The 15,675-nt window shown below is 39.0% G+C and overlaps 1 protein-coding gene across 3 annotated transcripts in view; it reads left to right on the plus strand.

The window, feature by feature from the left end:
- Positions 1-15,675, plus strand: part of ipo11 (importin 11) — a 118,207-nt gene that overhangs the window by 84,809 nt on the left and 17,723 nt on the right. For 2 of the 3 annotated variants that reach the window (XM_054772928.1, XM_054772929.1), the window contains 7 exons: positions 569-648; positions 2,453-2,533; positions 4,358-4,453; positions 4,769-4,882; positions 5,388-5,509; positions 11,032-11,127; positions 14,359-14,443. In XM_054772928.1, the coding sequence (XP_054628903.1) occupies positions 569-648; positions 2,453-2,533; positions 4,358-4,453; positions 4,769-4,882; positions 5,388-5,509; positions 11,032-11,127; positions 14,359-14,443 (674 nt within the window). Of the gene's footprint in view, positions 1-568; positions 649-2,452; positions 2,534-4,357; positions 4,454-4,768; positions 4,883-5,387; positions 5,510-7,219; positions 9,869-11,031; positions 11,128-14,358; positions 14,444-15,675 lie in introns of those variants that run through there. The other variant, XM_054772930.1, reaches the window with a different exon arrangement.

The raw sequence follows: 15,675 nt of genomic DNA on the forward strand, positions 1-15,675 counted from the left end.
CACAGGGACACGGTGGAGACAAATACAGTATAACGCTGAGCGATTTGTGAGGTCTGATTTTTTTGAGGAGGCATTTGTATGATGCAAATGTATTATTCTGTTGAAGGCATATTGTTTTGAGAAGCCAAACTCTTTACTTAAATGACCCAGCAACTAAGCAGAACTATGTTCGTCGTCACGGAAATCCAACCAGAACTGGACTCGCGGGACCAAATGGGGGGGGGTAAGTCACTGTTGAAATAGTCCACTGCTGATGGTTGATGTCACACAGCTTCATGTCAAAAAATCCGAACTATCCCAAACTAATCCCACACTAATGCATGCAGAGGCAGTACTTTAGTTTTGTTACTTTCTTACCTAACTATTGGGGGAAAAGTATTAAGTTATGCTGTCCATGCTCTTAGCTTTTCCATGCAAATGTGCCATATAACAATCTGCTTTTGCTGATTCATTAATTCATACATACCCTTGTCCTTTCCCTGTGCTTTTTACATCCCCGTCTGTGCTGTCAATCAAACCTTTACTGCCAGTGTAGTAACATTTTTAATGCCTGATCTTTTGTCTTTAGAGTTGAGCTCGGAAAACGTGCGCACCTGCTTTCAGATCGTCAACGCCTACCTGTACTTGTCTCCGACAGAATTCCTCCAGGTGAGATATACAGAGAGATACTATGTGTGCTCTGATCAGGGTTTTATGCTGCCAATTCCGAAAACCATCATGCATGAGTGAGATTGGCTGATACTGATGCCAATCACATGGATTAACTGTAAATCTTTCAATTTATTTTTCGTGAGTGCTTTTGGCCAGGGACCTCGTATGAGGGGGCGGGGGAAGTTGGGAAAATTCCAAGGGCCCCTGACTGCCAAAAAGCACCTTAATTTATACTAAACATACTTGACTTACTTTTTGTAAGGAAACATATATCACTTGTGAAATTACTTCTTTAAGGAGACTTTCGATGTGAGAGTACATTGTCTAATGGAGCTCTTCCTGGCAGGACTTCTCGGTAGTACGTAGCTGGGCTCCAAGTGAGACAGTAGTAGTAGTCGGCAGAACTCGCCCGGTGTCTTCCACCGCTGAGAAAGAATGGTCATCTACTCCAATGAATTCAATTATTATTTGCTTAGCCTTCAGACTGTCACGCACATACGGGCGAGTGTTGACTATGTTAGCTGCCGTTTGACTGACAATGCCATATTAAATTAAAGCTATTTAGTGTACTATCCCCTAAAGGTGAGGGAAATAATCCATTCTTAGATGCATCGTGGTGTGGACATTGACTATTATTAATCGATTCATAAATGTCAGTAATCGATGCTGACAGAACAAAAAAAAACGGAAAGTGGAAGTGCCGACTGGACAGTTTATGGTTGTGCACCTAAGTGTAAGACGCTACCAGAATGGCTGAGCGTAAACTCAGACCCGCACCCGCTGGATTAAAAGCGAGCGTCTGGAAGCACTAAAAATGAGCTGGACAAGAGCCAGACAATATGCAAGATTTGTCATACAAGCTTAAAATATTTTGGGAACACAACAAATATGAGAACAACATAGAACGTTTCCACCCGAACCAGGAGGAAAAACTGAAGTTGCCACCAACCAGAGAACCATCGAGCAGGAATAACTAATTTTCCAAATACAACGTCCCATTGCACCATTATTTAATTCACACTGCAACTGTGAATAAGGCAGCCTAGTTTTTTTGGTTATTCATAATATACTGACGTCTACAAGCATTATTCTTGTATGACAGCCTCTGGTACAGAAATCTATATTTTGTATGAAAGCTGTTTTTGACTTTGCTATACAGCAAAATATTATTTTGTCAGAGATTCAATGCTCAGGATTTTAGTTTGAATTCAGAAGTCTATTATTTATTTGTGAATAATGGCAGATTTCTTTTTGTGTTGGTTACTCAGAATAAAATGAAGTTTGTTAATTTTATACATGCTGCTAGTGGTGCACTTTACTTTTCCTTCTGGTTCTGTGCAATGGGAAATGTGTTGGTAGATGTAGCCTTCCAATTATTAAAAGATAATGCAAGTAAATTAATCTGTTTCATGTTTATTTTAATTGTGGATCATTACAAATATTTTTGGTTTTAGTAGTACACAGTGAGTAAAAAGAAATTATATAGAGAAAAACATTATGCATGAAAAAACTGACAAACTATTGATCACAAAAAAAGACTGCGGGCTGCAGTAGTACGAGCTACAGGTGATAGGCATTGATCAGCATATGCCGATCATGTACTTTCCCATGAAAAAATGAGTGGCTGATTGTGGCCAATGGATTGGAGAACCCCTATCACATACAATTAAGTAATTGATTCATTGATTATTTAATCCCTGTGGATGTTTATTGTGCTTACAAAGCTGTGACGTCATCTCCTCAGTTCTATGGCATGATATCTGCTATGATATGCTGTGATTTAATTTTTTTATTTTAACAGAACTTTGCCGAATCACTGTGTCAGTCCTTCTGTGATCTGCTGAAAGACATCACGAATGATGGACAGGTCCACGTGCTAAAGGTAGGTCTTCACTGCTCGAATGTCATCAGATAACTGTCGTTGGTAAACTCTCATACAGGCAGTATTTCTTCTGCCTGCACCATCATTGCTGCAATATCTGCAGGATTAAGTGGCCCATTTATGCAGAGAACACACTTCATGCACATGTGGATCCTTTGTTCTGACTTCAAGCAACATGTCAGCCCACACACACGCACCCTGTATGATCTGCCACGTCCGTGTGTTACTTTGAAAAGTTCATTATGAATAATATCAAAGACATAAATGATAGGGTGAGCATGTGTGCATGTGTATTAGGGATGCCTATCGATTGGAGCTTCCCTGAAAAAGCTTTCAGGAGACTTTGGATGTGAGAGTACATTGTCTGACGGTGCTCTAGCAGGACTTCCAGTAGCACGCAGCGGGCCTCCAAGTGAGAGAGCTGTCAGGAAATCCGGCAAAACCGCTGAGCAAGTTTGGTCATCTAGTCACCATACCCCGTCAAGTGTTTGTTCTTCAAATGCCGTAATACCTAGGTTCCCAAAGTGGTGTACGCCAGTTGTGATAGGGATACGTGAATAGAAATGAAAAACAATTAGAGCCTAACACTCACAATGAGTGCGCCTGGACACCTCACGGCGCAGGGAGAACGGAGCAGAAAGGAGACAGAGCATGAAGTTGTTATTGCTCTGTGTGCATCATATGAACAAATACATACATTTGATGATTATCTTGTGCAATGAGTGTTTAATCTTGGAGATTTAATTTATATTGGCTTTCCAATCCAATCAAGCTCCTTGTGAGTTTTCTCATTGCTCATGATTGACTTCTGTCAAATAAAGAGCTACCTGGTCCTAATGGACTTGTGCGTGCCACAATATACCATTTTATGACGTCGATGTGTGCGGCTTATAGTCCGGTGCAGCTTGTATATACACTAAGTCCCCAACCAACGAACACAATTGGTTCCAGACGACCGTTCTTATATCGAATTGTTCTTAAGTAGGGGAAAAGGTAATATTACCAATGATATAGGTACTACATGTACGTGTATACATATACAGTATATGTGTATGTATGTAAATATGAGTTTGGATGCAGTAGTAATATTAAACAAGGATTATTAATGAAAAAACAATAATAAAAATTATATAATAATACGTAATGATAAATGTTATTTACCTTTGAGGAGGAGTGGTCGCGCAGACGTCGTGGTGGAGAAGGAGATATTGGAAAAAAAGGACAAATCATTGTCTTCGTTAGACTCTTCTAAAAGAGGTAGTGTTCTGTGAGTGGTGTAGAATTAATTAATAATTAAACTTAGTGTATACACATCTGCTTTTTCTCTCTAAGTTTAGGGAGCGGCTCAAACAGAGGTGTGTCTTATACACCGGAAATTACGGTATATGGCACACAAGTAATCAGGACGCTGTCGTTTTGTCCATGTTAATGCATTCGCATTGATGATTTCTCCCTTTTTGTTCTGTTTTGCTTTATCATTGAAGTCAGAAATAGTTTCATTCATATATTCGTTGTACAGTACATAATGATCTAATATAGAGCCCCTAAAAAAATCTTTTAATTAGAACTTCAAAGAACTAACCTTACCTGACCCATATCGTAGGTCATCACCCCAATTAAAAGGAACACTTTCTTCCTCACCAAGTCTCTTTTACCTCCCGGTGTTCCCCTGGCTCATTGCTGTCTTTTCCATCATCGGCTGTCCATGTGTTATTTATTAGATTTTATTTAAATTTTTGTATAGCAGGCTTCGTCGCAGCTTTCCTCCTGCGATTCTCCTTGCTTTCCTTCTCCTTCAACTTCCACCCTTCTGTGTTTCTGCAGGTGGTAGAAATAGTTTTAAAGGTTAGCCCAATATTTGGAGCCCATATGTTCCAGCCCCTGCTGCCAGCTGTCTTCAGGGGTATAGTGAACGGCGAGGTAAGGTTTTTTTTTTGTGTGGGTGTTTTCTTAGCCTCACTTATTTACACATGTGTTAAGATGATTGCCGTTTGCTTATTTGTATCTAACATTATATTCGATAACCTTTCTTTTGGTCACGTTTGTGTCCTTTTCTGTTGCCAAGTTTTTTTATAATGGCATTTATTGATCATTCAGCATAGTTAAAGGTTATAGCAGCCACCGGTGTGCTTTGTCAGCGCGCCTACTGTACCTCCTCCAGTGTTTAATGACCCATTAGTTAATTAAGGCACATGTGTATGTATTTGTGTTCTGTACTTGTGTGTTTTTGTACAGAGATATCCTGTGGTGATGTCCACCTACTTAGGCATCATGGGCCGCATCCTGCTGCAGAACTCAACCTTCTTCTCATCTCTGCTCACTCAAATGGCCTCAGAGTGTGGCCAGGAGGTGAGATTCAGTGTCTGCCCTTCATTTCTGTCTCCTCAGCAGTCTCTTTGAATGCCTGTTAAAGACAGCGCCTCAAAGTGCCTGTGAAAAGTGAGTCATTCCGAAAACCGAACTCAAAGTGATGAGCCATGCAATTGCAAATGGTACCATTTTCCCGCACTAAGTTAAAGCTCCTATCCTTTTATTCTGAAACTTTGAAATTGTTTTTGCCACAACCATAAGGAGAGATTATTTTTTTTCACCTACTGTTTATAGTTTGGCCTTAATATAAATGGATAAAAGGAAAGAATATACTGTTTGAAGAATCCCTCAACTGTCACTTCACAGTGCAAAGCGCTTCCTTTAATTGTCCCAAAAGGCTGGGTGGTAAATGAGGCAGACAAAATAAAGGTCAATTCTCACAAACATCGAAATGAATTCAGTCGTCCTCTAAGACCATTTACGTCTGCCCTCCCATATTTAACAAAAACATCAAACCCTTGCTTCTCATCTCTTTGCTAACCAGATTGACCAGCTTTTGGGCAGTGTGATTGAGATGTGGGTGGACCGCATGGACAACATCACGCAGCCTGAAAGGAGGAAACTGTCATCTCTGGCCCTGCTTTCCCTTTTACCCTCTGACAACAGGTAAGAGATGTCTGTCTTTGTCTGTCTTTGGGTGCATTTGGGATTTAAGAAAAAGGTGCACAGCCCCCATTATGTCACCACATAACATGAAGAGGTATTAATATATTTGTTCTATAAGGCTCTTGGGGCCTGACTTATGCCCTTTTTTCACTGCACGGTACCTACTTGGCGTGACACGTTTTTATTCGCTCTGATGCTTTTCCATTGACCACCAGATACGACGATACACTATTTGTAGTGTGGGTGGTTGATTCAGTGAGGGAATCCATAGTCTCTACTTTGCTGTCCACTTTCTCTCATTTTAAAAATTGTGACAAGAAGTCACATGCTGTGAGGTAAATACAGGAGAGCCTTGTTCTCCTCCCTTGGTGTTATTTTGTTTTTGTCTTGTTCCACGTGCTTTTTGTCATTTCCAAGGTACAATGTTAAGTGGAAAACCAACTCCACCCCTTGTACATTGGGCAAGCAGGACAAGCAGGGCATTTACGTTGTTTTTTTTTTTATTCTAATTTTGGATGGAATAATACAATTTTCTATAAAACTAATGCCATGTATGATGGATGTGAATGCAGTTTGCCCATGTCATACAGTTTTGAATGAAACATGTCTTCAAAATGGTTCCGAGCCGTGACTGCGGGTTTATATATGATAAGCTTTTCTTGTGATCCTTCAGTTACGCACACTGATGCACTTTTTAATCAAGATCTTGGAAGGCTGACGTTTCTGCAATCCTGATGGTGTAATGTCAGACAGCCATGAAATCCTTTGTCAAGCTCCCGTGCTTGCTCGACATTGCCAATCGGATATGACAGCCTTGGCTGGTTGGTTGCTGCATGACAAATCAACTATCCCACATACCATCACAGCTAAAATTGGAAGCGGGTTCATATCTTGGTCCTAGTTCTTCATAATGCATCTAATTATTTTCATCCTTTCTCTTAGCGCGTCGGAAAAGTTGTCGAAAGGTTTCCAAAGTTTCCACAACTTCAGCTCTTATCAGCTTGTACTGCTAATTTGCCTAAAAACAATCCAATCAACAGGGCAGGTTTAGCACTACAAATTAGCTCTTAGGTGTAGCAGACCAGATGGAGGCTCGTAAAAGCTCCACGTTGCCTAAATGTGATTAAATGTGCCTGGCTGGTAAGTGTGACCAGTGGCTGGATCATCAATTGTTTTTGCTGTTTTGGTGCGATGCGGTGCTGTGGTCAGTTACTTGGATTTTATTATCAGTGCTTTGATGTCGCAGAAACACAATGGTCACCTCGGGGAAAAGTCAGAGTCTTACACTATGAGTAGACGAGTGTGTGCTGATTGTGCTATTTATGTCGGAAACTACAAAATGACAGAGTTGTGCTTCTTAGCTGTACCTGGCTGAATATTCAAGCGGTCTTAACTGTTCTTTGCCAAATCTTCAGTCAACAATACCAAACAATAAATTGGACGATGCTGTTATTATTTTATATTCCTGGATTTCATGTAGTCATTTGGTCTCTGTGCAATAATCATTAAGCCACCCTACAGCTTTAACATTACAATCTTATATGAATGATCCCCAATATGGAAATGTGTCATGCGGCCAGTAACCACTTTGTCAAGCACTCTTGCCCTCACCTCATTTCAAATTGTCAGCAATTTGACCATCAAAGCACTGAGGGTATTTATAGAATCAATTATATTGGCTCCATCTCTCCATGTGGTGTTTCTTGACAGTGCAGTGCATCATGGATGGCTACTTCCTCGTTCATGGGTTGCCAAAGATCGCTGGGGACTTCAATGCTCGTGACATGAAAATAGCAGTATGTCCTTCATTGAATAGGCCTTTATTATTCACTCTGTCATTCACTTTGACGCTTACTTTATTGTCCAGTCTGTGATGTTTTTCTAGAAGTGGCCAGTACAACCTGCAAATAAAAGTAGATGATCGATGGTACCCTGGGCCACTCGATGGATCTTTTAACAAGTGAATCAGAGGAAGAATTAGTATAAACTGCTTAGAAAAGGGCAAGCACTTAACAAAAACAAAAACTGGAAATGTGATTTGTCAGCTCAACAAGTAGAAGAGAAACTACCTTTGTTTTAATAAAAACTGCTTAATTCACACCACATACTGTGTAGTCGTCCATTGTTTGAATAATTCCTGATGACACAACTCCACTGAAGCGGCATTATCCTGCTCAGTGCAACATGGGGAAACAAAACAGGAATTCAAAACATTAAGATGGATTATCCCAGCTCCCTAACAATAATATAAACAATGTATCGTTCAAGGAAATGCAGTTCTCATCCCTATTAGATACATTAAATTGGATATCTTTACAGTATACACGGTTGCCTTGGTTAGATAAAAACGGTTGTTTGTCCAGTCATTTTTTTTCCATTTTACTTAATGGACCCAATCTCGTATATCGTCTTGTGAGTTGGCCGTCTCGTGACACAACTACCGATCATGCTTGAGTGAGATTGGCCGATCACTCCCGATAACGATCACATCGATTGACTATATATTTTTCTATTTATTATGATGAGTGCTATTGGCTATATGATCTGAAAAAAGGAACCATAAAATCACCTTAAGAAGAGGGAGCTGTTTTCGTTTTCAATTTAGTTTGTGTAACATTGTGTTTAACAATGTGCCTTACAGGATTCCTGGGTTTCCCCTAGGATTTCTTGAAGCTGTGGTGGTGGGCTGCATGAGAGGGGGCACTGCGAGCTATAGAGACCCCTGTGATAGCATCACTGTCTAAAGCTGTACACACTACATGTTTCTGTTGCACAACTTCGACACACAACTAGTGTTTTGAAGACAAACCATAAGTAGTATAATGGTAACAAGATTGTTAAATGACACTTACAAAAAGTAAGTTGTGATGAGGCCGCACAGTGGCCTAGTGGCATACCCTTATCCCAGTGAGGATAAGCGGCATAGAAGATGGATGGATGGAAGTTGTGATGATGATTGATGTATCCCATGAACATAATAGCACTTGTAGCTTCGAGCTGGCTAGATGCCTCCAGCCAGGCATGTAAACAAAAATGCCAAAAAGTGGAATGAGATTGAAACGTGAGCGATCACACATGCTGGCATAGATATGCTTAGCAAGTGAGAAGTTGCTGTCAATTGACTACACATTTTATGGGCTATTGTTCATTCTCTCCATAATAAGAAACAAAATGAAAGTCAACACAACGTGTCACATATCTGGTCACATACGCAAGTGCCAGCAAGGCAGACAGGCGATTCCGGTGCATGCTTATGAAAATAAAGCGCAGTGAAACATTTTTATGATATTGTAAGTCGTTTTCAAACTAGTTGTGGTCAATATGTGTGTAAATAATAAACTATATATGTATCTATATAGTATATGTATCCAGTCATGCAATATATTACTTAAATGTTTTTTCAAGTTTTAAACAAAGCCCTCATTTTTAAGGTGTGGCAGCTTTTATTTTGTAGTGGCGCACCGCCACAATCAATTACATGTAGCGGAAATCCTGGGATACCGTAGTATTGTGTAAACTAAGTATCACAATATACAGTTTTGGGTGTGTGATCCAAGATGGCTGAATACACAAGAAACCACCAGGCCACCGTGTTGTCCAACACAGAAGTATATAGTGTGTGATTGTTTACCAACAATTTAGATTCCAGAAGTTACACATTACTGATTGGCCAGTTTGTACATTGTACATGTAGCTTGTCACTTTCAGACTGTTTCAGATTGCAAATTGGTGTACCCAGCAGCGCCGACCTGTCAGCTGTTAGAAAAGTAATCACTGCAGGCGCTCGGGAAAATTAGAACTGGCGGCTGTGCTTAGCCGTCTTAAGAAAGGTCATGCAGTATTTTAAGGTATTTCCATTCACCGTGTATGTACTTACAGTATATCAGGGGCGTCCAAACTTTTTCCACAGGCTGAAAAATGAAAGGATGCATGGGCCACTGTGATATTTTGTAAAACAACACATGTAGATATGCCAGTGCTTCTCAAATAGTGGGGAGGGCGTGCGGTGAACTGTCAGAGGGGCAGTGAGAGGAAGGGAGGACTGTCAATATTAGTGGAGACCTGCCAGCATGTATGAATTTGTCGTACTCAGCATGCAATTTGACTCTTGAATACGCTTGTATGCTTCACCGCTCTCCATTTCGTTGCATTTCGCTAGTTTCAATTTCGAGTTCAGTCTGTACAGTACATAAATAGATCTTTCTCAATAGTATTTCAAATCTGGGTGACACAAAAACATTTCTGTCTCCCAGTGGGGGCATTACAGAAAATAATTGAGAACCACTGAGATATGCTCAGAAGTTATACTATATACGTATATTTAAAGAAAAACACTGCATCTCAGCTTTCTGATTTTGGTGAAAAAGCATATTAGTCGTATGAACTTTGGTCTTTTTTGGTGTTTTTTCTCCATTTTTAGTGTTGTTGTTTTTTTGTTTTGTTTTCTTAAAAAATCTTTGAAAATGTTCTTTTCGTAATATCATGACTTTGTTTCTATAACATTACTCTATATATATATATATATATATATATACAGTATATATATATACAGTATATATATATATATATATATATATATATATATATATATATATATATATATATAATGAAACTTTTTTCTCATTAGACATTAGAAAAAAATGTCTAATGATTAGACATTTTTTTCTCTTATATTTTTATATTATTCTTGTAAAAAATACAGTTTGCTGCTGCTGTTTTGTTTTTTTAAATTTTCCAACTATTTCAACTTTCTACTTATATATTTTCTTCTCGTAATATTAAGACTTTACTCCCCTAATATCATAGCTTTTTCCCCAACTTAATTGTCCAAATATTACAACTTTGTTTTTGTTTGTTTCTCATAATATTATGACATTAAAAAGATAATGTATATTTTCTTTAATATTTGTAATATTTTCTTAATATTAATTGCCATTAAAATAATGTTTGTTCTCATAATATTATGGCCGTTATTCCCGTTAAATTACAACCTTTTCTCTTTAGATTACAATTTTTTTTCTTAACATTTTGACTGAATCTTTTAAAATTACTGCTGATTTTTCCATTTTTGCTGTTTTCTGGGTTTTTTAAAATTATATTTTAAGAATGTGGCGCGTGGCCAATAAAAAAACAGCTGCTAATGGCCCCCGGGCCACACTTTTGACACCACTGAGCTATATTTTGGTTGCCCTCTGCCTTCCTTGATCTTTTCCACTGCGATGCATTAATGATGCTCCCTCAAGTGTGCATGTCTGTAATAGAAAGGTTCCTTTCAAATTCCAAAGGTAAAATGTTGAGGGTCATACCGAAAAGAAAAAAGAAGCGCTGCAGCATTGATAGATGGAATCGATTGACTTTTCTCTGGGCCGCCATGTGTTTTTTGACAGCCACTTAATCAGTTGCAGGATTGAACAGACTGTCTCTCTCAATTACAAGCACCTATTTATGTCTCCTTGCAAAGATTTTTGTGTCATCAGTGAGCATGACTTGTTTATTACTTGATGTCATTTGTGTGTCATCAGTGTTATCCAAGACAAGTTTTGTGGCATTATCAACATCTGCGTAGAGTCATTGCACGACGTGATGACAGAAGATCCTGAGACAAGCACATTTAAAGAGTAAGTAAGCATGTCTGTCTTACTAATAACTGCATTGACCCGAATATAACAGTATTTAGTCCCAAGAGAAAGACGGTTTGTTTTATAGCCGGTGTCTGCAGGTTTATACCAGCAGACCGTTGCTTTGCCCGATCCGCCAGTGCACGCCTCAATGGAGCAGAGCAACCGACACATTTTCTCATGTATAATTATCATTCTGATGCTTTTTGCTGTCATTTTTAACACTGGTCCATGTCTTTGACCCTTGTAGCATACACGGCTGAGTGGGGCATCGGGGCTTTTTAAAGGTATATTTTAGAAACTTTCGCTGAAATTTGAGCTGGTAAAATTACCGTAGACTATAAAAAGAGCCAATATATTCATTTTGCTTTGGAATATTTGAGTTACGCCATGTTTTCTGTCATAAAAGCTGCACACTCATATCCGCACTTTATGCATATGTTCTTAACTGTGCAGCCTTTGGTCTGATGACAGAATTACAAATGTGAGCGCTTAGCGAACTATACCAAAATATGCACAAAGTACAGACAGTCCTCGGGTTATCTACTATTATGCCAGTACAGCCGTCCCTCACCACTTTGCGGTTCGAACATCACGCCCTCACTCTTACCCTGTTTTGTCAGAGATTAATAAATGATGGCTGTTTTGTGGTTGAGTACAGCCTATTATTGGTACAAAAATATGCAGAGTTTAGCAAATTTGACATATTCTTAGCCTAAATTAAACATTGTCAAGCATAAAAATGGCTAAATGAACTAAAATACGAATACCGTTTAAAGACATTGATGACAAGTGTTATTTTATACTGGTCACTAGGTATCACTAGTAACACACACCAGACATGATTGCAGGAACAACAGGCTGTTTTTGCAGATTGCATTTATCTCACAACAGGCACAGTAATACCATCATCATAATTATTATAGTAATAACACAGGCTACTCTGAAGCCTAGACATCACTTCCTGGCCACACCTCCGGAAGACATTTATTGCAAACCCACGAGCACGAGTCTTATTTATGTCTTAAATGGCTTATGTTATCTGATTATAAAGCGATCTGATTATAGGTGACAATCGGGATCATATTTCACGTCTAGACAGCTCTAATAATAAAAAACATATGTAGAAGGTTGGAAACAGAATCCTACTTGGCGGAAATTCACTTATCACGGTCAGGTCTGGAACCAATGAACCATGATAAACGAGGGATTACAATAATCCAACACTAAATGCAAGAATTAAATGAAACTGTAATAAAAAAAATTATAATTACTTGCTTTTATCCCTGTGGTTGTCTTGCACCCTCAGTTGCGTAACAAGGCGTGAGAGACAGGCTTATTGGGAAGAGGAAGTCTCGATAATGAGACCACTACACTGCTTATGCTGTTATCGATGTCCGTGGCGTAGGAGAAGACCCTTTCACATGTTCAAAGATACCGTCTTTATCCTTTATGATGGTCGCCACATTTCAGTGGCTTGGACTGGGCACGCAGCCAATGTTGATTCCTCCACTGAGCGTTTTATGGTGTCTTAATTTGACTTTTACGTGCTCCTACCAAACTGTCTGCCTCACTGCCTTGGGAGTCGTAATGGAGATGAAGCTTAAATAGTTAACTAAAACGAACAAATGTGACGTTGTCCTTCCTTTCAGTGTAGCAACGTGTCTGTGTTACTCTGCCTACGCATTACTCCGCTGTGTGCATGTAGTTTTTTTTCTTTTTGTACAACGTTGATCATTAATGAACCACAAAACGGCGAAGCTGAAACTCGGAACGCCTGTATCTTTTTTTTTTTTATATTATTCTTGGCCCAGACCAGAGTACCGAACCACAACTGTGAAAGCCGCCTTAGCGAACAACAGAGGAGGAGTTATGAGGCAAATTTTAAGATCATAGTGATCAATCAAGCAGAGTCATCAAACAACTATGACATATGATTGATAAAATATTATTAAATAGTATTGGAAACATGACTAAAAATTTCATATAGTTTCACATATGTGGGTTAATACAGTAACACAAATATCCAAACATGTTACTGATAGTGTACATTTAAATTGGATGATATTTAGAGACAAAATAGGGTAGCTGTGTGGCAAATACCTCCCATCCCGGCATCTGTTCATTCAACTGTGATTGACAGAGGCACCTTTGCCTCTTTTCAATGATAAGAGAAAGGATAGCAGAGCATGCCTTAGTCCCAGATCGTGACTGATGGGCGGAGGGAGGGTGAGAGGCGTCGGTGGAGCACATTGTAGTCAAAGTTGAAATCGGTTTGAGAGGAAAATGTCCCATGCACATCCAGCTCAGTGTGGAGGAGATAACGCCAGTTGCTCTTTTTTTTTTTTTTTTAACCAAATCTGCCACTTAGTACGTCTGGCTCATTTCTAACCTACAAAGCCCTTCTCTCCACTGTCAACATTTTTCTTTTCTAGCTCTAAATGTGCCAGGGCAAAAATAAACTTGAAGCTTGAGCAGAAAGGTTGGCTTGAATTTTTTGCATTCCTTCTCTGCATGTCAAAACATTCTTGTAGTCTTTCTAAATGCAGTTAGCTGACACTGATGCAGTGCAAAGTAGGGGGTGTCACAAGATCTCGCGTCACAAGATCTCACGAGATTAAAATGTGACAAGATTTCTTGTTCTGAAAAAAATGTCTTGTGGCCACTAGGCCTGGGACGATAATAAATGAATGAATCACACAATATATAAAAATGAACGTAATATTTTTTTTCCAATTTTAGGTGAGCAGACTTTCTCTTCCTGTTTATAGTTGATGGAAAAAATGTCTTCCACCATTAAATCTTAATTGGCAAAGGTTTTTCTAGTACGTAGCACTCCAAGCCATAAATATTTATTGGCAACGCTCATTCGCATTTATTTAAACGCGCCATTTTATTTAAATATACAGTACATTGGAATGTTGGCACATTGCATTTGGATTTTCTTATTGAGGACAATCCAATTTTCCTAGTCAAAGGCAAGATCAGTGGAAACAAAAGACTTGCATATATCTGCTCATAACAAGGTTACAAAGACTATGGAGTCAGCAGAAAGGCTTCTTTTGTTTTGTTTACGCATTCCAATTAACCAACAACAATACCGAGCAATATTCCTTTTGTGTGAGTGTGTGTGTGTGCATACTACCTATTCTGAAATTTTGTCCTGCAATGCAAATATATGTATGGTTATTAATATTGAGTTGAATATTTTTGTTATTATTGTGTTTGCAGCTGCATGCTGATGAGCCACTTTGAAGAGCCCAAGCTGAGCGATGATGAGGAGCCACCGACCGAGCAGGACAAGAGGAAGAAACTAGTCAGTCAACAACACACACACACACACACACAGCTGTCTAAAACCCTTCGTCTCATGATGCATATATTTCAAACATTTGTTGGCTTGACAAGCACCTACACTACCAGTCATGATGAATTAGTACGGCATTTACTCCGGGCAGCGATTAGCACAGGCTTCAAAGAGGAGTTCAGAACATGCAGAGATTTAAAAAATATGTATATTAAAAAATGTAGTATAGTCAGCCAGCATACCCCTAATGAGGAGAAGCGGCATTGAAAATGGATGGATATATAACAAATGTCATATTTACTGTATATGTGTCAATATAATACAATATACAAATACAATATAATATAATATAATAATAAAATAAATTATAAGTATTTTAAAATAGGGTGTTACTTTTCAAGGAAACTCCAGCTTGGCCACAACTGGAAGTCCCAGCAAGACAATGATCCAAAACATACCGCTAATGTAATGACGAAATGGTTCAAGGACAATGATGTCAACGTCCTACAACGTCCCCAGACCTGACCTGAATCCAATTGAGAACTTGTGGCGAGACGCGAGGGCCAGAGTGATGGCTAGGCAACCGACCAACTTGACCCAGCTTGAGGCTTTTGCCAAGGAAGAATGCACCAAAATCCCACAGGAGACATGCAGGAAGCTTGTGGCAACGTACAAGAATCGTCTAGAAGCAGTCATAAACAACAAAGGCTATGCTATTGACTATTAAAGAAAGACATTGGCCTCAGTAAACCTAGGGCATGAATAATTTTGAACATGTTTTTTTTTTTTTTTTTTATCTATAAATGTAATACCCCTAAAATTAAGAATTTCTTAAATTGTGTATTGTTGTTATTCTTTCAACCTTAATGACAGGATCCAGAAATTGTATTGTTACAGATGTTGGCACGTTCCAAAATTGCTCAAATGTAGCGCAGAGAAAAAAAAAGTTAAATTCCTTAATACTCCAATCCAAATTCTTCAGCTTTAGAAATTGCTACAGTGTTCCCCATCATCACTTTTAAGTTTAGTTCCTGCACGACGCAAGATGGGTCATGGTAGCATGCATAAAGTCACTTAATGTGATGTTGGAAGAGCACTGATAAGCGTCTTCATAAGAAATGAGCAGAGAGATGCTTGCAGTATATGTGAGCATGCATGCATGTGGAAGATTAGGCTTTCTGGAGGCAATCCTCAACTTGTGGAAGTTCAGCACCATCAGTTTGCAGACATGGTTCACTTGT

This window comes from Dunckerocampus dactyliophorus, chromosome 4, assembly GCF_027744805.1.
Source record: "Dunckerocampus dactyliophorus isolate RoL2022-P2 chromosome 4, RoL_Ddac_1.1, whole genome shotgun sequence".
Classification (NCBI taxonomy): Eukaryota; Metazoa; Chordata; class Actinopteri; order Syngnathiformes; family Syngnathidae; genus Dunckerocampus; species Dunckerocampus dactyliophorus.